Here is a 24813-nt window from a genome sequence, read left to right on the forward strand (position 1 = left end):
TGACCCAGTCTACCGGACTGCTGTATGTGATTGTCACATGTTCATGTGGGACGTGGCTCACTCTGGGGGTTGCTGCATGCAGTTCTTTGGTTACCCACATTCAGCATACACCACACTCAACAGCTTGTGTAGTATGGCACTAAAAAATTTTTTTTATTGTTTATATTCTCTATTAACAAATGCAGGTGCACGAATAAAATGATTGCATAGAGATAAACATATTGCTGATAAACCAAAAATAGTTTTTTTTTTCATATTTAATATACTGTACCTGTAATGGTATGCTTAGTATTTATAAATAAGTTTATTTTGTGCAATGAAAAACACTTTTATGGAAAGTTCAGATACAGTACTGTATATACAGTACTCTCGATTTAACGGAGTCCGATATAATTAATTCTCGATTTAGTGGAAGGAATATTTTCCGCTATTTTTCCAAACCCGGGAGCCCCATGTATACTGTACTGAAGTGCCATTTATGTGAGAAAAATGTCATAAAATATAACTGCTAGGAATGTAAGCCAAAACTGGTAACAATACAATAAGGTTATGGTAATTTTGGTGCAATAACAGCGTGGTTGAGATACATCTTGAACATTCTACCTCAAATGGACGGTATGGTACCTGCAACTCATCCAAATCTTATCTAATTTCTTACCTACATTCCAACCACATCTAAACTATATACTTGTTTATTCTGATCTTCAATTTTTTACTTTATTCACACTGCAAACATCTGGCTGGCCTTTTGAACAAGCATATTAGAATCTAAGAATGAACTAAACATGACTACACACTGCTGAGTCTACCCGATAACATGACTCGTAAAGAAAGTGGTTATTCATCTATGTTTTAGCATAGGTTTATTTTATGAATTTAGCAGTTTTTGGACAATTCTGGTTTGTAAGCTTTTCAATTAGAGATTCTGTACTGTAATTGTAAAATCAGGACTCCTTTCCCCTCAATTACCAGTACCTATAATCTGGTTTAATAGGGGTTAACTATACAAATTTGTAAGGAAAACTAGCAAAAGAAGAATGGGCATAGAGCCAATCATAATACAGTGCATACAGTATTTTCAGAGAATAGGGAATGCTAATACAGTAGGTGGAGTATTTTTAGAGAATCAGTGGATGCTTTCATTTGAAATTGGTAGGAGCAAAATAGTCCAACTCTGTGTACACCAAGTGGTCAGTGTTAAGCCATATGTTTTGTTGATTTTCTGTACATCAGCATACAGTATATACAGAGATAAAAAAAAATAGGAGATTTCTAAAATATGGAATAAAGAAGATAATTAATGAGGTTTTCCTGTACAGGTAGTCCTATTTTTTCCATCTCTCAATCCACTCTTGAATCATTACTTTTACTATTCAAATTATAGCTTTATTATTATTTTATTTCTTAAGAAATTCCTTTTTAATTTTCCTCGTCTCTAAAGTAAAGATGCTATAGTAGGTATTGGAGAATTATGTTAATTCTATGAAATTGAGTCGTTATCATCATCAATATTTTACTGCCATTTTCCAAGTTTGTGTGGGTTAGCCACAATTACCTGATGGCAACTCTCCATGCTGTGCAGACTTTTGTAGCTTCTCTCATCAACTTCTTAATTCTATTGTCATTTTTTACAAACTCTCCCCATGTCATTCTTGGCCTACCACTAGCTCTCCTCCTGTTCCAAATTTACTCATGGATCTCTAGACCCAGTTCGCCTCCTCCATTCTCTCCAAATGCCTCCCCTTCGGCTCCACAACCCATAGATTCAGACTTGCATCAATTTTTACGGCTTCGGGTTCTTAAGTCAGAATCTCGGGATTCATGGAACAGCAGGAGTGGCGACAGGACTTTTATTTATGACTATACAGTATGATAAAGGTGTAGTGACCCATGGTGGAAACTGGAAAATGGCCATGTGTTTTCTGTAAGAAAGGCGTTGGCAGCAGCTCAGTAATGTGCATTGAGTGTGGAAGGTGTGTACATAAGAGGTGCAGTGGAGTAGATGGTAGACTGCAGGATGTTGCTGACTTAGTGCTCTGTATGTGCATGTCACAATGTGCCCAGAGCAAAGCTGTAGAAACTCAACATTGGAGATATGTCCGTGGACTGTGTTGATGAGTTCTGTTATCTGGGTGTCATGATCAGTGCCATTGGGGGTGCTGAAGTCTGCTCAGTTGCAAGAGTCAGAAGTAGGTTGAGGAAGTTTGGGGAGATGCTGCCTTTATTGACAGTAAGAGGACCTTCACTCTGAGTGAAAGAAAGATTGTAAGTAGTTGGTGTGAAAAGCGTGATGTTGTATGAAGTAACTAGACTTGAGCGAGCTGAAATGAGAAAGGTGAGGTGGATGTGTTATGTGACACTGAAAAACAGGAGACCCTGTTCAGAGCTAAGAAGGCAGCTGAGTATTGTGAGTATTGGTGAAATCCTGCACAGAAGCAAGCTGAGATGGTTTGGGCTTGTGGAGAGAATGGATGAGACAAATTGGGCTCAGAGGTGCATGAGCCTAATTGTGGCAGGAAAGAGGGTTAGGGGTAGCCCAAGAATGACATGGAGAGAGGTTGTAAGAAATGACATTAGAGTTGGGAACCTGACGAGAGAGAGGCTTCAGGAGACTGTGCAGCATGGAGAGCTGCCATCAGTTAACTGCAACTTATAGCCGCAAAACTGTGATAATGAAGATGATTATAATGATTACAGTAGTACCCAGATTTACGCGGTCAATTGAACCCATGGGGAACCGCGGAAAGTGAAAACCGCGTAAAGTGAACAACAGAACATATGGGATTAATTCCAATAGAGACTGGCCCGACCCCCAAACTCCAATTTTTCAGACACAATGCCTATGTTGTAGTAAAAATTACATCTTAATTTTATGATGGTATGCACACACAATTAATAATTAAGAGAAATATCAATAATATTAGTTTTTTAACACTTACATTAGTAGAAAAGATGGCTGGGCACACAGGGATGGGGGGTTGGTTCCGAGGCAGAGGGCAGATTATTGGCCCTCACCTGTATCACTTGTATCAATTGTATCACTATCCACCACATAGGCTTGCAGGGCCTCTTTGTCAAACCCCTCAAAGTCCATATAAGTCCATATCCTCACTATCACTATCACTGACTTAGGCCGGCTGTGGTGGGTGGCGGGTGAAGAACTCGGTAATGTTTTGATGACTGGGTGACCTTGTGCGCATCCTGCCCACGCCGCTTCCCATGTATATGAGTAGATGCACCGCGGAAAGTGAAAGTTCGGTTCTGGCGAGGCACCGCGTAAATGAGAAATCGCGGAAAGTGAAACCGCGTAAAGCGGGGTTATACTGTATAAGAGAATATAGGTAAAATTAGGAAGTGAACAAAAGTTTGAAGATGTGGATAGTTTTGGCAATGCATGAGAGAGCATGAATGCAACTTCACTGATTGATGGCAGTATCTACAGCATGTAAACAAAACAGCAGGAATTTAGGATGATGTAATAATTCATCAGAAGTCAAGCATGGTATATTTTGAAGAGAACTTATCTCCGGTTATAGAATGAAAATCAATATATAGTAGAACCCCAGTTATCCAGCACCTACAGGGATTGAGAAATGCCAGATAAAGACATTTTTTGGTAAGTTGAACCTCATTCTTAGGATCCCCCAATAAATCCTACAATGCACAGTGCTACAGTCTACCCTCCAAAATTCATGTCTCAGACAAAGAGACTGTTTTAACTCTTTTTCCACTATATATAAATGATATGCCTTAGAAGTAATGAAAATATAATATAAAAATATAAAATAAGAAAAGTGAAGAGCATGGGTGGGTGGGTGTGTGTGTGTGGGAAGTGAATGTGTGTGGAGGCAGTCGGTTATAACGGCGTGGCCGACTTGCCAGCCCAGCTGACTTGTATACATGTTACATCTAATAAAACAATAAAAGTGGTGGAAAAATCATTACAATACAGGTACTGTGTCCACCTCTCTATGATATTCCGCTTTAATGATGGTGATGTATTAAGACCACCCCCCTATTTATGATATAAACAATCCGTATGATATTGGTCATCATACGGCCAATGCGGACACATCTCTCGGTTCATTTGTCAGCTGTGGTCTACCCGTGCACTGTTATACAGCCATCTGGTGCACTACAGTACCAAGCTTTGTTCCATGGTGATCGCACATGGCCCTGATTGTGCAGTGCAATGATTATCGGTTAGTATCAGTGTTGTTAGCTACTTATCATCGGTGTTTTTTTGTTTCTTGTACCTTACAGTCAGAGGACATCACTAACATTCACATTGTACTCTGTTTTGGTGATTGTTAAGTGATTTTTGCTATTTTTTGTGACTATAAAGTACTTTGCTCCTGTTGTTGTGAACATGATGTGAGTAATGTTGGTCACAATTACGTTATCATCATTCACTCGGTTTTTGTGACAAGTGCTATCACTCTGTTTTGTGACTGTAACTTTGAAAATGTCTGGGAAGGCCAAGGCACCCAGAAAAACCATGTCTCTTGAGGTGAAGCTTGATATTGATACTCCCCAGAGGCTGTGTGGGAGTCAGAGTGACATCTCTACTCCACCTTCAAGAGTCCCCTTGGTCTAGAAGGGGACATGTAATGATGACCAGACTTGTTCTTAATGATGCGGTGAGTGTCATTTAATTGTGTTGTAGGTATATTATTAGTGTAGGAATCAGTTTTTCAGTGATATATGTGGGTCACCAACTGTCAGGGAACGTATGTATGTGCGGGAAGTAAACGTGTGTGGAGCCAGTGGGCTATGACTGCGTGACCGTGATCCCTCTCGATGTGACGTCTTGGCATATATACAGCGCAGCAGCCACACGTCTGTCAGTCAGAGGGTGGTTTAGTGTGGAAGGACTATTTAAAAAAATATATATGTGCTGTTGTAATTTATGATATGCTATGTCTCAATTTTATCGTTCATCATAGCAATGAATATGGCAGCTCATCCCCATTATGCACAGTATTCCAACTTATGATTCTAGCTGATTTTGGAAGAATTTTTATTTTATTATTTCATTTTGGAGGCCGGTTACCTGGACTCCGGATAACCGAGGTTTTACTGTATTACTGTACTACAGTAATATATTTATCATAGATATTGACCTAACATTTCATACTGCTCAGGTATAAAATTATTACTCTTCTGTACTGAACTGCAGGTACATCAATTGGATTATACAGTAATCATTGTGTACACCAAAAGTTATTATTAAAATCATGTTTTGTAGCCTTTTAAAATGTTTGGGGGTTACATATTTTATAGTTATGTACCTCGGCTTTTATAACAGAAATTTAGGGTAAAATGTGAAATGATTTACAAAAGGTAATGCCTGTACAGTACTTTTGTTTTTGTCATATTCACTCTCAAGTCTTTTGGGTCTAGTGCTCTAGTCCAACCTTCCACCTCTTAAATTTCTCCACTGCCTCTTTAAAGTTATCTGCTATCAGCACTAAGTCATCAACATGCAACTCCCAGGGCACACCACTCCTAAAGTTCTGTGATACTGCCTTGTGGACCATGATAAACAGAAGAGTGCTCAAGGCAGACCCTTGATGAATCCCTACTTTTCAAATTAACTTCCTTCACCATATACTCTCGCAGTGGATTTTTAGCCATTACTGTATATAATGCCATAACCTCTCGAACAAGACACTCCTAGCAATAGAATTCTTCAATAAATATTTGCAGCACTCCAATAGGCCTGAAAATGTGCAAAAGCATGCATTAAATGACCTGCTCATAAAAAAAAAAAAAATAGCTGAATCAGCTCATTGAAAGAGTACAAAATTTGGTTTACTTTTCATGCAGAACGAACAAAATTTTCAATATTACTTTTGAGGAAAATTTATGAAAACCAGTGCTTCTGTTCAATTTATTATCTTTACACTTCTACTACCTTTGTGTGGGGTGGATCATAAGGTACAATTACCTCAAAGACAGTGCAGAAACTTGAAATAAACAGTATACCGATTTCAATCATGATAAACTGCATATTCAATTAGGGAGGTCAAAACATTATGAATAAAATAAAATAACTACGTATCACCGAGAGTGAAACAAATGCTCAGTTTGTTTTACAGCTTCCATGATAATTAAACTGTAATTCTGATATCTTCTCTGAAATATATACAAAGAGTAAGTCCGAACAGCTAGTTGGTAGAAGAATATATATGTATGTGCTGGATGGTCTTTATACAGTAATATCTACGTTAGCCGGATTCCCTCAAACCCGGAACTCGCCAATAGCGGGAGTTGAAATTTTCTTGGAAAATCGGTCCCAAAGCCAGCTTTGGGAATGATTTTCTGAGAAAATTTTGCCGAAACCCGGAAAATTCCGGGGATGGGAGAGTTTTTCCGGGTTTGAGAGATGAAAATCAGGCGCATTTTCTGGAAATTCCGAAAAAAAATTTTGTTACCCGGAAAATTCCGGGGAGGAGGGATTCTTTCCACCCTTGAGAGAGTCGCCTTGTTACCCAGAAATCTCTCATTGCCGGAAGTGCTCTGCACCAATTGTTTTATTAGACTCACTGCAGAACATAACTTATCTAATAGCACAAAATTAAGGTGTACAGGTACTAGTAATTTTTATTTGGCAGTTTATTGATTCTTATGTGAAAAAATCTGGGAAGTGGTTAAAACTAATGGAAAGCACAAAACCGGAGTAAAATAAAAAAATAAAAAAATTCAGTCAATAAACTGAATACAGTAATATAGGTCTTTTGTAAAAATATAATTAATGAAGATTATGTATACGTAGTGCACAAATATCAAGGTCTTCCCTTAATCAGAATAACAAGACTTCAGCACAACTTGAAGCAATATTCTTTAAGTTACTTAATTTTCTACTTCTTACCGATAAGTCTTGGTTGGGTGCAATGGCATTATCTGTGGGACTTGTGACATTAATAGTGGTTTCCTCTTGAGCACATGTTGTCCAAGCCTGAGGGCTTCAGACTCCACAGTGTGTAAAAGACTCTGAAGGTCCAGCAAAAGCTCTGAAGGAGAGCCCCGCTGCTCCAGCTGATCCCGCCTCATGTTGCAGCTGAGGAAGGTATGGCCATCCTGCTGGTACTGGAAACAGTCCTGGCCTGGCAGATGGAAGAGGTTATCTGTTAGATGACAGATGAATAAGAGTTAGAAATAAGGACAGGTAAACTGAGCATTCATAAAAAACTCTTTTATATGATGTAGACATGCACTGATTATTTCTACAGGTAATTACAATGCATATTGACAACATAAGGTTACTCTAGAAAATGAAAAACTGTTGGTAACTAAACTCAAAAAGATGAAAGATAGGTATACTGCTCTAGATCAAAATTTTAAACTATGCACTACAAATGTGATAATACAATGGAAGTTTTATAAGCCAAGATCTAAGCAGAATTATTGAAATCATGATTCAGAAAATATATACACAGTACAGTACTACTGGAGTGTGATAAATATAACAAAAATACTTTGTAAGTTTAAATCAAAGCAGGTTTATTTAAAAGAAAAATATTTCAATACATTAAGCAAAGTCTATAAAAAGTAGGAAATATAAGATGCGGGAATCTTTCCTTAAGAAAATAAAAAAAGAAACAAAATCCAAAAGAATGCTAAAATGCGTGGGTCTAAGTACCGAGTCCAATGAGGGAACTTAACAGGAGGAAATCAAATGCATATCAGAAAGATGTAATTCACTGAGTATTGTGCACTAAGGCAGTGAATTAATTATGAATGAGTGAAACCAGATACAATGGAAACTTTTACAGCAAAAAGGCTAAGTTGCTCATCATCTTCATTTGTTCACAGGAGGTCTGCTCATCTAAAAGTGCAAGATCATAGCTTTTCTACCCTATCTACTAAATATTTAAGCTATACATAACACAACATATACAGTAGCAAACTGTGGCCAGTTATATAGTGCAAGATGCAATATCTTCTATTTTTCAGTTTGGAACTACTGTACTGCAAATACTCTTTTACTCCTATTAACAACAATTTAACACACTTGTTTCATTTCTGAAGAACGGTGTGTTGTAGAAAATTGCACTTAAGTACTGTATAGAAAAGTAAAATTTTATGCTGTTGATGACTCTTGTCCTTCATGTTACCCTTCCACCTATTAATACACTCCATGAATCAAAAATAAAAGTTTATTCAAATTTTAAACACTCAAAGCACATGGTGATCAAGGCTGTGTCTGGCCATGGTATGCAGTAAACATAAGGATTTTTATCATAGTTTCTTTGTTGATATTTTTCTTGCTAGCTGCAGTATTGTCAGTGGGCAGCTTAGGGCAATTGGGAATCATTTTAGCAAACACGAAATTGGTAAACAGGAAACACAAACACAGCACAGAAATTATATGACACTGTACATATAACACAGTGGCACAGTTCTAGCCAAGTGATAGGTGCATGGTAACTGCCTCCTGGGAGTGTCCAAGGTGGATGGCTGAAGACATACTATCCATCCCATGTGTTTAGTGCACTCGCCTAATGACTGTACTGTATAGGGATTCTTCTGTGTGATATGAAAAGTGGCTACATTTTAAGAGGCGTGCTATAATGATAAAAGGTTCTTTGGAATCATGTCATATGGGATCTTACTGTAAGAAGTACAGTCCTGTATCTTAGGACACTCTCATGTTCCGATAGCAACCCCTGGCATTTATTGTTGTTTATAGTACTAAAAATAGTTGTAAAATTCTGTGAATGAATCTGGGGTTTAATGACTGAGCAGTTCCTGTAACACATACTAAACTCTTATGGTCCTTATAATCTATCATTTAGAGGAAATTCTCAACTAACTTCCTGTCGAGCATCAATTGGACTTCCTATAATATATGTTTATGACGTTTTCTTACATTGCAAGTTACATGATTTATTTGTATAAACTTCAGAAAGAGAGAGGACAAAAGACCTGCCAATATCAGTCATGATATGATGACTGTCACCACGTGGGATGTTTATTTATTTTGTTGTCAAAGGGATTTTATACTAACGACTTTGACATTTCCACTTTTAATGCTTATTTTTTTTAATTATTCGCTAATTAATATTTCACGTTCCCATGGTATGTCAACCATAGTGATACAGTGAAATTATTTTGTTGAACATAGATTTGGCAATGACTCAATTGGCTCATCCACCCTATCATTATTACAACAAACATCTATATTCTGGTAGAGTATGTTAATATAGAGTACAAATAATGTCTCATCATTTATGAAACAAATGATTACAATCATGGAGATTGTTAACTCTTGGAGCAAATTTATGCTACACATATATGCACACACACACTCTGTCCTATCAAATCTAGATATACAGTATTTCTAGCTTTTTAAGTATTTTGTTTTTTTATTGAGGATTTATTATTCGCAGTAATTTTGTCTGATGCTAGATTGTTGCAGGAACAGCTCAGTCAGTAAACCCAGACCCATTCACAGAATTTTACGACTGTTTGTAGTAAACACAACAATAAATGCCTAGTGTCACTATCTGCACACAAGTGTGTTCTAAGATTATTGTGCAGGACTAAACATATAAGGAATGAAAAAGTAAGCTGGAAGGCAAGAAAAAGTAAAAAACGAGCAGTAAAGTTTTCTGGACATTAATGGAGCTTGAAAATAAATGGTGGATAACCCTACGAAGTGCAATGTGAAGGTGTCACGATGAAGAACCTTCACTGAAGCTACAAAGAGAGTTTTTCCTTCTAAATACTTTACTATTACCTTGGGAGTGTTTTCATTGGTAACCAAAGACAGCCAAATATATACAAACTATTTTCTAAATCTTTTGAATTCACTTGCCTTTATATCATATGATCAAATAATTTTTTGGGGTTGTAACATTCTTAGCCGCTTCACTTACAATTTTCAATGATTCATTACACTCTTGTACTGTATTTATTATTTCTCCTCACCTCTCCCATCAGTGCTCTCTCTGATTTTTTGTTCCTCATACTCCAACCTTGACTCCAGCTTCATCTCTGGAGTGGCCTGTTCCAGTAGTAGCTTTTGCTGGAGGGATAACCATTCTTCATGACGTTTCTGATAGTCTCTCAGTTCTCCTAAAGTACGCTGAAGTGATCTGTGAAGAACGAAAACTGAATAATATAACTTTAAAACCAGACTCTGATCTTAGACATGTCCTAAATTTAATACAAGATGCACTTGGTAAAAAAAAAAAAAAGGGGGGAAGAATATGAAAGACAGCTGACTAACACTGACTATATGCTTCCCTGGAAATAATGGGAAAATAAAAAGAAAATGTACACAAAACTGTCCATAAACAATTACAGGTAGTCCCTGATTTACAAAGCTTTGGTTTATGAAAATTCCAAGTTAATTTTTTTCCCCATGATTTCATTTATGAACAAAAACCACAAGGTCACAATTTTTTTAATTGTTTTTGTAATGAATTTCTAAGTAATATTGAAAATATACTAAAATAATGCATTTTTTTTAACTACCAGTATGCTTACTTATTTCACTAACTTTTCGTAATTCTCAAACCCTCGCAATGTTATTAAGTCTACAAATAAGCTTCCAATGTGTCAACATTCTCCTCCAATCACCATATACAGTAATTTAATTCTAAACTCTCCTGAAGAAAAGCAGACTCATTACTTACACACACACACACACATAGAGTGTTGTATAAAAGAGAAATTATAGTGCAGTACTGTATTTTGTATTCTTTAGTTTTGTACAGTAAAAATGTAAAGTTCTAAGAGAATGTCTGTGGAAATTTGAATTAAATTAAAGTTTGAAGGTGTGAAAATTGCTGGCAGTGTAACACGGGAGGGTGAGCATCGCTTCAGTTCACAGCTGAGAGGCAGGCTGGCAGACTGTACTTAACATTTTGCACCTTTGTGGGCTGACAAAGTTTTGTCAGTGGCTCTAGGTACCATTTTTTAAACACTTGAAGCCAATCCATGACTAAAATCACAATGATGTGGAGTTTTCAGTTCCTCATACTCTCTTTTGGTCCAGTTTTGACAGAATTTTCATCTTTTCTTTAACACTTAAACACTTTACATTTCCTGTTTGCACTGCAAATTTAAGCTTGAGAGCACTATGAAAGTAATTTAAAACTAATATTAATTAAAGAGTACTGTACAAAGCACTCTCAGGCCGATGCTTGCACTAATGTTATCACAGCTTAAGCGTCTGTGTCCACATCATTCACACCATGTAATGAAAATTGCAAAAATTTAGGATGAACCAATAATTAATTCATTAGTAGAGTGTTTTTTTTAAGAATGTATCTGAAATTACAGTACAATATATAATAACAGTCAATATATTATAGATGTTGGCTTAGCCTTTCATACTGTTAACTGTTTTCAATCTCATCTAGTTTTGCATGTATTTTACTTAATATGTTCATCATTGGCTTATAATCATTGTGTACACTAAAAATTTTCATTAAAAAGTAATTTTGTGCATCGTGTGGCATTTTAAGATGTTAAGTAATTTTTTTGGTACAGTATCTCAGAGTTATTATGGGAACCTATAGGAAAATGTCCTTACTGAAGATTTATGAAGGGTTTTTCAGGAAGAGAACCCTTTTTTAAGTTGGTGAATGCCTGTTTAGTGCTTATGAATGAGGGTTAGCATTAAAATGTCAATTCAGTAATGGATTTAATAGGGTGTAGGGAGCATGAGGCCCCACATTTGACATCACCAAAAATTATGTATTCATTACTTTTATTCTTTCCTTTTAATGTGATGCATATTTGTCAATAGCAATTAACAAAACACATTTAATTAATAAACAGTTAGGTTTGAGTTTGGGTACATTTAACAACAGGCCAGTTTCAGCTTGAATTTTGTTTTCATATTGTGCCCACTCCTGGAAGCTCTGAACCCACCCACCATTGCTACCAAAGTAAGAATCACTGGCAGAAAATTAAAACATAAAAGTGTACAATATATTATGCAACTTAAATTGTCTATACAGTACTTGTTAATATCCATTAATCCTATACAGTTCAGTCATAAATAATTTCAATATAGTGATATGATTGTCAATATATTTAAGGAGAAATACTTACTGATGCTGATTTTCTAAAGCCGCTTCAAGCTTGGAATGACAAAGAACCGCGTGTTTCCTACGCCGTAAACTCTGGTCACCCGGAGACATGTACAAGGCATTCTCAAAGCATAAAACAGATCTGAGAGGACAAACAATTGCCAAATGATTAAGGCACAATTATGTTGATACAAATGTTAAAGACATCTCTATCAGTAATTTATTAATACAGTACAGCACTGTACATTATGAGTGATGAGGATACTGGGGGTATCAGACATTTGATAGCAAAAATTTGGATGTAGAGATATGATCTTTATAATAATTACATATGTATGTAACATAAAACATTTAACGGTTTTGCCCAACAGAATTAAAAACATATACAGTAATAAGATACTGGTACAGGAAATTTTATCCGGTTACCCTCGAGACCAACTAGGTGTCAGTTTTCAAATTTCCTGGATTTTCTGAGAAGCATCAGTCTGCACAGCCTAAGTCTAGTTCCCTGTACAGTATAACCTTATCAGTATTAAATAATTTGGTTTAGCTTTTAATATACAGACTCTACTTTTCATGTTTAACATAACAAAGGAAGGAGACACAAAATATAGTACAGTGGGCCCTCGGTTAACGAACACAATTCGTTCCACAGAGTCGTTCGTTAACCAAAAATTTCGTTAACTGAATCCATTGTTTCAATGGGATATTGGGTAATTGGTTCCAGCTCACAGAAAAGTGCATACAAAGTAAAAAAAAAAAAAGTGCAGTATAGTACACTTACTTTGAGGTGTGTATGTAGGAGGTTCCTGGTTGATGATGATGATGGGAATTAAAAGTGGAGGTGGAGGAGAAGGAAGTGGGGATGGAGGAGAAATCACCTTTCAGGGGACCCATACTTGATGCAGTAAGTTCACCAATAAAATTTTCAGTTCACTAGGTGTAATTCAAGATTATTTTATTTAAATCAACACTGCACTGCGCTATATATTATCAATATGTTAACTAAATTTCAGAATGACCAATAATTTTAATGTAAAAATGAAAAAAATATTCAAGACACCAATAAAATTGATGTTCACTCCACTGTCAACAAAGCCAAACTGACGCCTGGTGGCCAAGTCAAGCAGCTGATGGGCGCACAAAATACTAGTTCCCTGTACTGCATATACAGTATTATCAATATGTTAACTAAATTTTAAAATTACTAATAATTGTAATATAAAAAATGCAAAATATTAGAGCACAACTTTCTTGATATTTACTCCACTGGAAACGAATGTAAACATAGAACAGATTACTGAATTGGCAGACTAGCCTATCAGCTGATTAGCTGATGCTCACAACAAAACGTGTTTTTTTGTAAGGATTTGTAAATTGAAGTTTTGTTCGATAACCGAATTGAAGATCCTTATGGGAGGTAATTCGTTAACCATAATTTCATTAATCGAACAGTTCGTTAACCGAGGGACCACTGTATAATAAATAAGGGCCAAAATTATTTATGTTTACTTACCAAATCATCATATCTGCTTGTGATATGATGATACAGTATTTGTTTACATTAAAATCCCATTATATTATCTTTTAATTAAAAAATAACATGTCTGAAAAAAGGCACCAGAGTGAAAATAAAAGTGCCAAAACTGAATAGAAAGCATTAACATTGGATGTGGAGCTGGGAGTGATAAGGCAATTTGAGGCAGGAGAAAAACTCACAAATAGCAAGGGCAGTAAGCCTTGCTGTATCTATACATTAGCAACTACATCATATAAATTTATACAATTTTCAATAGCAACTAACAAGAAATGGTATGATATTATAATATTAATCTATCCAGTATTTGGTAACATGACTGTATCCATCAGAAAAGCTCTTGGATACATGTTCACAGCAGAGTTTATGTAATGTTCTCTCAATGTTACTCCTTCCTGCATGTTGTGTTCAAAAACTGTTTATCATGTACTGTACATTATAAAATTACTATTTTTGTTCTAAAACAATTAATTCAAATAAAAATATTTAAATATACAGTAAATTCATGCACTACAGTACCAATAATTAAAAGAGGTAAGAAATATTTATTTTCAGATAATATTTCAATACTACAGTATATAGAAGTTAGATCAAAGGCAACGATTTACAAATTACAAAACTGATGGTCATTTATCCACCTTGTACATAAACCCCCCCTAATTCTGCATACATACCTCCCTACACCTTCACCTTTTCACTCATTCATAAAAATAAAAATAAATAAAATAATATTGATAATCATCTTATCAAAGATCCATATTTCACCTGCATAAATATCAAGGGCCATCAAAACAACTTTACATCCTACCAACAGAATAAATGTCTACAACAACAACTTTAAATTTCAAGAGATACTGTTCCTAAAAAGAATTTTATATCAGTTCCAATTATTGAACACATACAATAAATAAAAAAATTCTACTCTAATTAATTGTTGAAGAAATCAAAACAATAAATTTCTTTACACACACACACACATACATACAATTATAATATGAATGTTGTGCCCATTCCCCCTGCATTTACATAACAACTGTTATATCCATTACCCAAACATTTTACATGACTTCTGTATCCACTCTATGTACACTTACAACATGACTGTTATATACACTGTACTACTGATACTTATAAACATGACTGCTGTATCTGCTCCCCTCATCTTGAATTCACACCCTACAAAAATTTAAGATAGGACATAGTATAAGGATTGAAAATTAGTATGTAAGTGTAAGCAAGACTATAAAATGTTTACCTTTTCTTTTTTACTTACACATTATAAAAGGCAAGTGTAGCATATACATTTCCAAGAGTTATATGTGCCACTGGAGAATGACGGTAATGGTCTATTGCTGCATGAAGAACCAGAACAGCTTCATCTGACCGTCTAGCACGATGCAGAACATTGCCAAGGTGAACTTTTGGAATGTAACGGTAATTCCTGAAACAAAGTTGTATCACTAAAAGACTTTATTTATGAGTCTGTTCTTGACAAGAGAACTAATTAGTAATATTACTGGCAATATAATAAATTATATTAAGACCTAATTACAACAGGATCCCAGAGTACACTAGGGTTATGCTCATGCAATCCCCATGCAAGTGCGAATTCACTTATACTGTACTGTCCTGTATTTGGGTTACCCCTGTATACTGTATTTACGTATAACCTCTTTTTTATACAAAGGTAACAACCGCGCAACTTCAGAGTTTGATATGCCACTCTTTAGTAGGTAAATACAATATGGGCTTTTTCCCTTTTTCTCACTCTCACCACCATGACCACGAAGGCCTGGGAGATATTCATAGAACCATTGCGAGAGAGAGAGAGAGGACACATTGGCAATAATTTAACCTACGTATCATACCATACAAACACCACAAATGTACAAACGAACACAAATATTAAAGCTTTGGTACCGTAAGAACATTTTTAATGTACAAACACTCAAACTATCCTTTGGGCTATGCAACGCAGTGCAGTCACTCAGAGACATGTGTGTATGTTCTCCACATACACACTCCGGCTCTACATTTTTCTTATTTTATAGTTTTATATTATATTTTATTTATTTCGTATCCACATGAGAGTACCGGTATTGCATTTTTTGTTTTGTTTCAATGAGCACAGACAAGTGATAAATACACTGAGCTAGCAAGAGATGCTGGGTGGGTTGGCTCACGTGAGAAATAAGCCCAAGCATAAGGGCAGTTCAGGGAGTCAGACATGTATAAGGGGTTGCATACTATGGATACGCATACTCTGAGATGCTACTGCAATTAAAAATAAGGGCAATGATGAAATTAAAATTGGCCATAAAGTGCAAGGAATGTTCAAGCACTATATCATATATGCAGCAACTAAAGCAGCAAGAATAATTCTTCAGCTAGAATTGGGAGGCTGAGTGTTTGGCCTGTGATTGTACAGAAATGGTCAAAAGTTACAATAAACAGGAAAGTTTCTGAGGATCCTCCTTCTCTGAAAATAGTAAGTCAACAAAATTTAAGATATGTACGTAACAGGAAAATTTGAGCACCAGCATTATAAGGCAACAAAAGTCACCAAGAATTGTCCATAAGCTTCCTCAGCAAATCCTTGTAGAAAAGCTTTCCCCTGTAATTATTCACAATCAAACTCTTTCCCAGTCAGGTGGAATAATACAATCAACATAATTGTATTGATAGAGTGTTCAAGAATATCTTAAACAGCATTTCATACAATCTGACATTATGAAGAAAAGTGTTCTTACCTTGGTGAAAAGTGCAATGCTCTTCGCACACATTCAATTGCTTGAAATGGATCAGCCTTTACTCGCCAATATTGTGTTGCTAAAGTGTAGAGAACCCAAGAAGAGGTGTTGGCAGTGAGAGCTGTGGCAACACGGTGACCCCACACTGATACATCTGACTCACCCCCAACAGTGGATAGCTCCTCTTCTGCACTTGTAGTAAGGTTGTCTCGGAAACGGATACCCTAATGGGGAAGGGAATTTGGGGAAATTATTCAAGAAGTTACCTGTACTGTATATACAGTACAAATGACTCTCATGCTCACTTGGTACAGCTTTCACCTCACAAGCAAATTTTTTTGTTACAGGTTTGATTCCAAACATGAGTGAAAGATTGTGCACTCGACAGTAAAAAATTGTGCACTAACAGGTGTACAATATTTACCCATAACAAAACAGCCTATCAGTAGATTGGTACCTTGCCAAGAGGGTGGATTAACCCAGTAATAACTAACTGTCAAGAATATGGAGATCATAAATGTCCTGCCACCCTACATCAAGATAGGAAAATGTATGAATGAAAAAACATTCAGTAGCTAAAGAAAAATAGAACTAGTTATAGTAGTTTGTAAAACACATACCAGTACTGTACTGATTGCATCCATTAGTCAAACTTCTTAATTATCTAATCATGTAATCCAAGTGTTGGTATGTATAGAGAATCCTTGAAAATTTCACTAATCTATGCAAGATATTTCTTTTTGTGTAATCCTCCTCACAAATGTGGGTGGGATGGAATCATATACAAATGGATGGCAGTGCTGGTCAATAAATGTACCTCATGAAGGATTTTCTTGACAAGCCCTTTCTTGCAATGCTGCATGGTGGTTGGAACATAAGAGTAAATACAAACTTTCTCTTATTTTGCTGGAATCCATTCACTAACAGTGATGGCATTACCAAAAACTACTCACTGCTATCCCTCTCACTTGTACATCCAACTATATCATTCCATCTACTTTTGCCCTTTCCCTCTTTTTCCAAATCATACACTATGCACACACTATTATTTTATAAAACTTTCACTTCCTATTTCCTTAACCTCTTGTGTATGAGGGTCTCTCTGTACTGAATAAAATCGTCTGGCATTAACCAAATAAAATATCATAAGTGGCATCCCCATAGTGAAGGGGTTACTATGACTACATTACATTAGTTGATAATCTCACTTCCCTTTCTCTTCACTGCAATGTTGCTTTACTCCCTTTTACAGGTACTTAAACAGGCAATGTTCGGTGGATTTGGCATCTTGTGTAGCGCCGGCAAGCCAGTGGGCTCGTAATACTCGTGTTGCCCGAGGTGCCCACCATTTCTGTTTGGATGTCGGTCACACTAGAAAAACCCGTTATAATACATCCTTCTTTCCTCACACAGCCAAACTGTGGAATGCTCTGCCTTCTTTTGTGTTTCCATCCTCTTACAATCCGTCTTTCTTCAATAAGATGGTTTTTCGGCATCTTTGTGGTGTAGATTAATATAATCTTTTTCTCTTCTAATTTTTAATTTCTTTGTACTCATATTTTTTCGACAAAAGAAGTATTATATAAAGATGATGTATATCATGGAAAAGTATTTAACCAATAAACAGTATTAATTTCATGTATGCAAATGTATAAAAAGATGACTCACCTGAAGATGTTCATAGGAAAACATTGAAAAGGGGAGGTCAAAAGAAGAGACACAATCAGGCTCCTGCAAAGTGTCTGACACACCAGGGGGTGGGCCAAAATGATCGTCCAACCTATAAAGTTATAAACAAATAGGAGTTATGTTAATATTTATATGACAAAAAGTTTAAAAATAAATGTAAGAAATACAAGAAAAGCATTTCAGTACTGGGGTTCCCCGACTTACGGATGTCCGACTTATAAACGCCTGCAGATACAAGAGGGGGTTAAACTTGAAACTTACAGTACAGTACATTATTTTATTTACCTGATGACTTACTTTTTACTTTCATTTTCTGCATTTTGTCATTCTATTTCTTCTTTTGTCTTAAATTAAGTGATTTTAGATGTATATAAGGACTTAGGCTATAATATAGTGGGATTTTAAAAATTGTTCTGTAAGTACGGTATGCACATTACATGTATTCCATCTTCTGTACAAATATGACTTAAGAACGTCCTCAGGAATGGATCCCATTCGTAACCAGGGGACCCCCAGTGCAGGCAGTCCCCGACTTACGACGGGGTTAGGGACCCAAATCCAGGTCGTAAGTCGAATTGATCATAAGTAAAAATTTTGAAAATAATACATAGAAAACCTAAAATGGGTGTCTTTTTCTTCTCAGCACCACAAAACTCTCGCTTTTAAGCTTGCCAGCCATTTTAAAGGGAATTACAAACGAAAATTTTGTCAGTACACAGAGCAATCCCTAACGTCGGGACTCGAAAATACATAATTTGAAAAAATTTAAGTATGACTGCAGCAGTCGTAAGTCGAGTTGTTCGTAAGTCGAGGAGTACCTGTACAGTATTGAACTGACTTGAGGTTAATTGCAGACATAAAGTATTATGTTTTAGAAAAAGAAAATATGAAATGTTCCTTCCATGCAGGCTTCTAACTTAAGGAATGTGGTTTACAAGATACTGTAGTTAGGGTTTTCTTTACCCTTTTTTTGACACTGAAACTCTTGCTCCCATAATTCTGAATCATATTTCTGTCTTGAAATTTCCTTAACTTTTATTCAAGCACGAAAGTGAATACAGTACTACAAATTTTTACAAACTATAAAGTAACTTTTTATCATCAATATCAACCAAATAAAACCATAAATTGTTAAAACTATAAATACTGTACATACTGTATGTGCATTCAGATGTGATCCAGGTCAAGACCACTTCTTAACATCCCAATAGCACATACAAACCTAATGCCTGCACTCTCCATGTTGACCACAGTGCTGGCATACAAATCAAATTCTGTGAGTGGTCGGCCAGCAAGAACACAGTCTGAGTCTGTGCGATATATTCTCTCTTCTAGCTGCGTATCCTGAAGGAGAACAGTTCATAAGATGTTATTTTATACTCAAATTCAAACTACTGTAGTCATAATACACCTCATATATACAGGTGTATGTTACAGTCAAACCATATAATCATGCATTTCATGAAATGGCGAAATTTTTACAGGGGGTCTCCGTCTTACGAACATCCGACTAACATACGCCTGTGATTACGAACGGGGTTTAACTTGAATGTTACATTATTTTGTTTATCCGATGACTTATTTTTTACTTTCACTTTCTGCATTTTGTCATTCTATTTCTTCTTTTCTCTTAAATTAAGTGATTTTAGATGTATATAAGGACTTAGACTATGATATAGTGGGATTTTAAACATTACTCTGTAAGTGCGCTGTGCACATAGTACGTTCAAATCCGACTTGAGAACGTCCTCAGGAATGGAACCCATTCATAACCTGCGGACTCCATAGAGTGAAATGAATGTTTCAATCGGGTAAGGTTAGGTCCTAACCTAACTAACATAACAATATAACGTTACATAATATTATGTTACGTTTTGTTATATTAGGTTAGGTTAAGTTTGGACCTAACCTAACCCAATCGAAACATTCATTCTGCCACTTGACTAAAAAAATCAGACATTTCCCAAAATACCTGATAATACAGTCTGACTGTAACATACTGTATACGATGGCCCACTCAACCCATTACCTGTATGCCACTAGCTATCAAATACTTAACTGGTGAAAAAAAATTAGCACTGGCAAAATACTAGTGAAGTTGTGTAACAAATATATGTACTGTACACACATAATGTAAAGTAGTTACAAATTTTTACATAAAGTAATAATAAAGAATGAAGGAACCACAGCCACAAAAGGTCTCTACTTAAACAGTACAGTATATTACAATACAGTACTATTATAATAAAAAATTACCAGCTACTCTAAATAATAACTGATTACCCAGTAATAAATATTGTATACACTCAAGTCAACCAACTGGCTACTGCAGTGGTTCTCAACCTTGTTTGCCCCATGCACCCCTTTCACCATATGTCAGAATGTCATCCCCCCTCCTTTCCAAGATTGTCTGCCTTAAAAAGTGCATTCCAAATAATATGCATATAAAACTGAAAATCCTTTATTTTTTTCCCATATTAGTACATATACATTTACAATTTTACATGGATTATTTTTATAGTGGAGTTTTACAAATTAAATGCCAATTGAAAATGTTGATGGATTTATAAAACTTGAATAAAAGTAAAATAGTTTTTTTTTATTTATAATGAATTACTTAACAGACCAAACTGAAGCATAATGCAATAAACAAAAAGTTCAATAGAATACCAGGATATTGTAAATTTGTAATTAATTTTATTCAGATGAAGATTACAGTCAATGAGAAACCTGTGATTGTTTTTTCTTCGCCAATTCTGGGATACGCGGAGGAGTGCTTGAAAGGGCACAACGCAGGTCATTTTCTACCTCTAATCTACTACGTTGCTTCGTTTTAATTTGCAACAGAGTTGAAAAGCCTGACTCACAAAGATATGTCGACACAAACGGAAGCAATGCACGGATAGCTCTTTCTGCCACTTTTGGGTAGGAATCGCACATCAAGGGCCAAAATTCTGTGATTGATTTCTCATCGAACATATCTCTTGCTCCCGAATCAGTTTCCCCCCCCCCCCTGAAAACCTGAATTCCCCCCTGGTTGAGAACCCCTGGGCTAATGGGTCTAATAGTGTAGTGTGGGTCCAAAGTATACACAGATCAAGGTCAGAGTATTTCCATCCAAGCAAGAGCCAAAACCAAGGATTATGTTTTCCAACTCTACTATAATTGGGAGAAATCCTTATTATGAGTACATACTGTACACAAAAGCAAGCTAGCTAATCATTACAGTTTCAGCAAAAAAAAAAAAATCCAATGTATACCACAACTCTTAATCCTTTATACTATATTATGCACTGTACATGAAAGTACTATATATCTCTAAACTGTGCCAAACTTTATACTTAAGAATACTTAGAAGAAAGCTACTCATAAAGTAGAAAACAGAGTTCACATCTTTGTAAACTTGGTTAGTCTTTTGCATGTAAAGGTTTGGAAATTCTTCATAGGAATCCTTAACAAAACTTACTTTATCTTCATTGCGATCAATCTGTGACTTCTGGGAGACAAGATCTCTCTTTAATGACTCAACTTGCATGGCTCTCTGCTCTTGTTGAGCCAATGCCAAAAAATCATAAGGCCTCCGCAACTGGAATATTGAATCCATCTGAAAAATAAATAAAAATGTGGTAAAACTTGTACAGTACAGTCCTAAGCACAGGATTAAGGCCTGTTAGAAATACAGGTACCTCCAATTTATGCAATACTGTAATTATGTTCTTGAAAATCAAATAATGTATGATAAATAGTGGAAATTAGGGGTTTTCATTATTAATATGAGAGTACAGTACCCAATATACTAGTGTAAAACTACAGTACTGTATTCAGGTACCAGAAAATATAAAACACTATGGGTCTTTGCTTGTTTCACAAACATGCTGACAGGAACATTTTCATGAGTTTGGTGTTCAATCCATGTGCTCAATATTTGTTCCATTATTTCCATAATCGAACTTCAGGTATGTGAGGTCTTTGATGCACTGACTAATATTCCACTCTTGGCACTCTCCTTGATCTTCTCTGCACTATCATGAATAGTCCATAAAGTAAATTCACTAAGTTCAAAGGCATCCTTAATATTAGCTGTTCATTCACCTTTCATAATGTTGGAGCACATCCATCTTAATCTCATTGGTAATGTCCTTATACTTCTTAGCACCACTGGTACCAAGAGAACTTAAAGAAAACTAGTGGATGATGCAAGGGGCAAAATACTTTCAATATACAGTACTGTACTGTATACTGTGCTGCAGCACTTTGTGACTATAGAATCGAGCCACGCACCGAGGACTGCAAGGTGGGATGCTGCCTACCGACACCACGGGTACGCAGATTCTCGTATGGTGCTGGCAATGTGACACTACCACTCTGCCAGCCCAATGATGATGTTTGTTGATGGCAGCGTTATTCCAAACATAAGCACACATAAATTGAAAAAGTGTAAACAGATCGTGTGTGTTATTCTAAAAAAATTTAGTAAATTAAACATGTATATATCAAAGTGGTGTCTGTGCAGTACTATAATGCAAACCATTTGAGCCTTTTGTAAAGTTTTATCAAAATGATTTTGCCCCAGTGTCTCCATTTCAATTGTATACAACTGAACATTTTTCAGATGGAGATTTTGAATGTTATTCTTGTAAATTCACATAAAATATTAATTTTTTTTCCCATTGTACTTGCATCCAATGCATTACTACCATTACATACATATCAAGAAAAATCCCAAAATAAATTCAAGCTAATAGGTTAGTACCATGAACACCTTTACACAATTTTTGAATGATGAGATCCTTTTAATGTACACAGTATTTTTATTTCATCGGTAAAGTGTCCGAGATGTAATTTAGAGTGTCAATACCGTGTAGATCACCATGCATAGTACTGTGATAAAGAGACAGACACTGACGGCCACTTCCTCCTTGAAGTCACATCACACCATCCTCCTATATCTCTTACTTAAGGTAAGTTTCTTACAGTAGGAGTTAGGTTAGCTTAGGCAAGGAGTTGAGTGTAGGTTAGGTAAGGTTAGGTTAGGTTAGGCAAGGAGCTGAGTGTAGGTTAGGTAAGGTTTTTTTTAGTTTTTTGAGGTTTTTACATTATTTGACCCTTCCAATATCTCAACTATTATTCATTTCCGACGGCAATGAAGTTCATATTTGTGTTTAACTCGGTGACTTACACTAATAAAAACCTATTTTCAATATTCAGTAGCCTGGTGTAATTTTCTAAATATTGACCAAAGTTTAATCTATTTAAACTATTTAAATTCGTATTATCAAAATTCTTTTCTTTATCTCTACAAATAAAGAATCAAATTCAATTTAACCAGTACAGTATAACCACTAGACTGAAAAGTTAAAGTTTACTGTTTACAGAATGGGTTGCACTTACACACCGTAACAGACTAAACTACGAGATATCTGATCAAACGTACTTGCGCTTGTATTTTGCCATCTTCGGTGACGACCCAGTGTGTAGTACAGTAGGCCTTCAGTATGAGAAGTGTGTAAACTGCTAGGAACAAGCACCGGATGCTGAACCTTCGCTGCTCCATCGCGAGACGCCACAACACCATTAATCTTTTCGGCAAGTGTATTACAGAATATTATATTTATTTAATAATTTTTCCAATACAAAATAAAACAAAAATTTATAGGTATTAATAAAATTATTATACCAATAATAACTACTGTAATATTTGGTAAATATCAGGAAAGTATTATGCCAATAACTATAGCTATGACGTCATAGTAAACAAGCGTGTTTGAGCTGCTGGTTGGTTGACGACGGTATTGACGCCGTTACCATGGCAACGAGTAAACTTTCACCACTGATCGGCTCGTTAACCGCTTGAGCGATCGGTCACGTCTCTCAAAGTATAATAATAATAAATAATAATACAGCATTAATATTGTTTTAATAAAATCATCATCATACAAATTTATATTTGGTTTAGCATGTATCTAGACATCTTAGGTATACAATTAAGCATGCACATAGCTATATACAACGCAGGTATCCAGTGTGTATATTATTTAGACCGTGCAGGTAGGTAATTTCTGCTACTATAGACACACACAGCAATAGTAAACATTACGGCAATGCGACCAAGGAAAGCCAACAAAGCCACCAGATCCTTATTTTCAGATGGGTCTTTTATGCCTATGCTTAGTTATTAATCAGTACACTGTAATAGTATATCTGCAGGAGTAAATGTGGAAGTTTGTTGATATTGTTCATTAATGTAAACCGCCATGCTTGCCTTAATGATGTGATGTTATCAAAAAATGTAGGAGACACATAATGATCGCTAGCATGACTGGTGGAGGATTTGACGGTAGTGGCAGGATCATGCTATCAAAAATGTCAGTGACTGTAATGATGATCTTTCTCATAACTGGTGAAGGATTTGATGGCAGAAGCAGGATCATGTGTGCATTCCCAAGACAGAAAGTGTTCAATCTCAGAAAAAAAGGTGACAGGACTAACTCATTCACATTTTGGCAACATTTTTATTGTTTTGATTTTCTTCACAATCAAGCTGTAGTATTTCCTCAAAATTCTGTTGAGAACCTGGGCTGAAAAAAAAAAATAATGTTGTTAGTTACCAGTACCTGTGATAATATTTTGGGTAACTATGCACATTATTTTGGAACTGGAGATTATGGTACAATTCAGTAGTCTACAATTAGATAACAACAAAGATCGGCATCGAAAAGTTACAAGAGGCGAATAATTCGTGGAAAATGGACGAAGTTTTCCCAGTCATTATCAAAAATAATTCCTG

The 24813-nt window shown here is 35.8% G+C and overlaps 1 protein-coding gene across 2 annotated transcripts in view; it reads right to left on the reverse strand.

The window, feature by feature from the left end:
• The window catches only part of LOC121874340 (tetratricopeptide repeat protein 17-like), a 39581-nt gene extending 15977 nt beyond the window's left edge, over positions 1-23604 (reverse strand). Inside the window, exons 1-9 of one of the 2 annotated variants that reach the window (XM_042378464.1) lie at positions 23461-23604; positions 21493-21630; positions 19249-19370; positions 18006-18117; positions 16338-16561; positions 14861-15028; positions 12073-12192; positions 9937-10103; positions 6875-7109 (exon numbers count right to left, since the gene is read on the reverse strand). In XM_042378464.1, the coding sequence (XP_042234398.1) occupies positions 6875-7109; positions 9937-10103; positions 12073-12192; positions 14861-15028; positions 16338-16561; positions 18006-18117; positions 19249-19370; positions 21493-21630; positions 23461-23601 (1427 nt within the window). In that variant the 5' untranslated portion in view covers positions 23602-23604. Of the gene's footprint in view, positions 1-6874; positions 7131-9936; positions 10104-12072; positions 12193-14860; positions 15029-16337; positions 16562-18005; positions 18118-19248; positions 19371-21492; positions 21631-23460 lie in introns of both variants that reach the window. The other variant, XM_042378463.1, reaches the window with a different exon arrangement.
• Between the last annotated feature and the right edge of the window lie 1209 nt (positions 23605-24813).

The sequence above is a fragment of the Homarus americanus genome, unplaced genomic scaffold (genome assembly GCF_018991925.1).
Source record: "Homarus americanus isolate GMGI-L3 unplaced genomic scaffold, GMGI_Hamer_2.0 scaffold17856, whole genome shotgun sequence".
NCBI lineage: Eukaryota > Metazoa > Arthropoda > Malacostraca > Decapoda > Nephropidae > Homarus > Homarus americanus.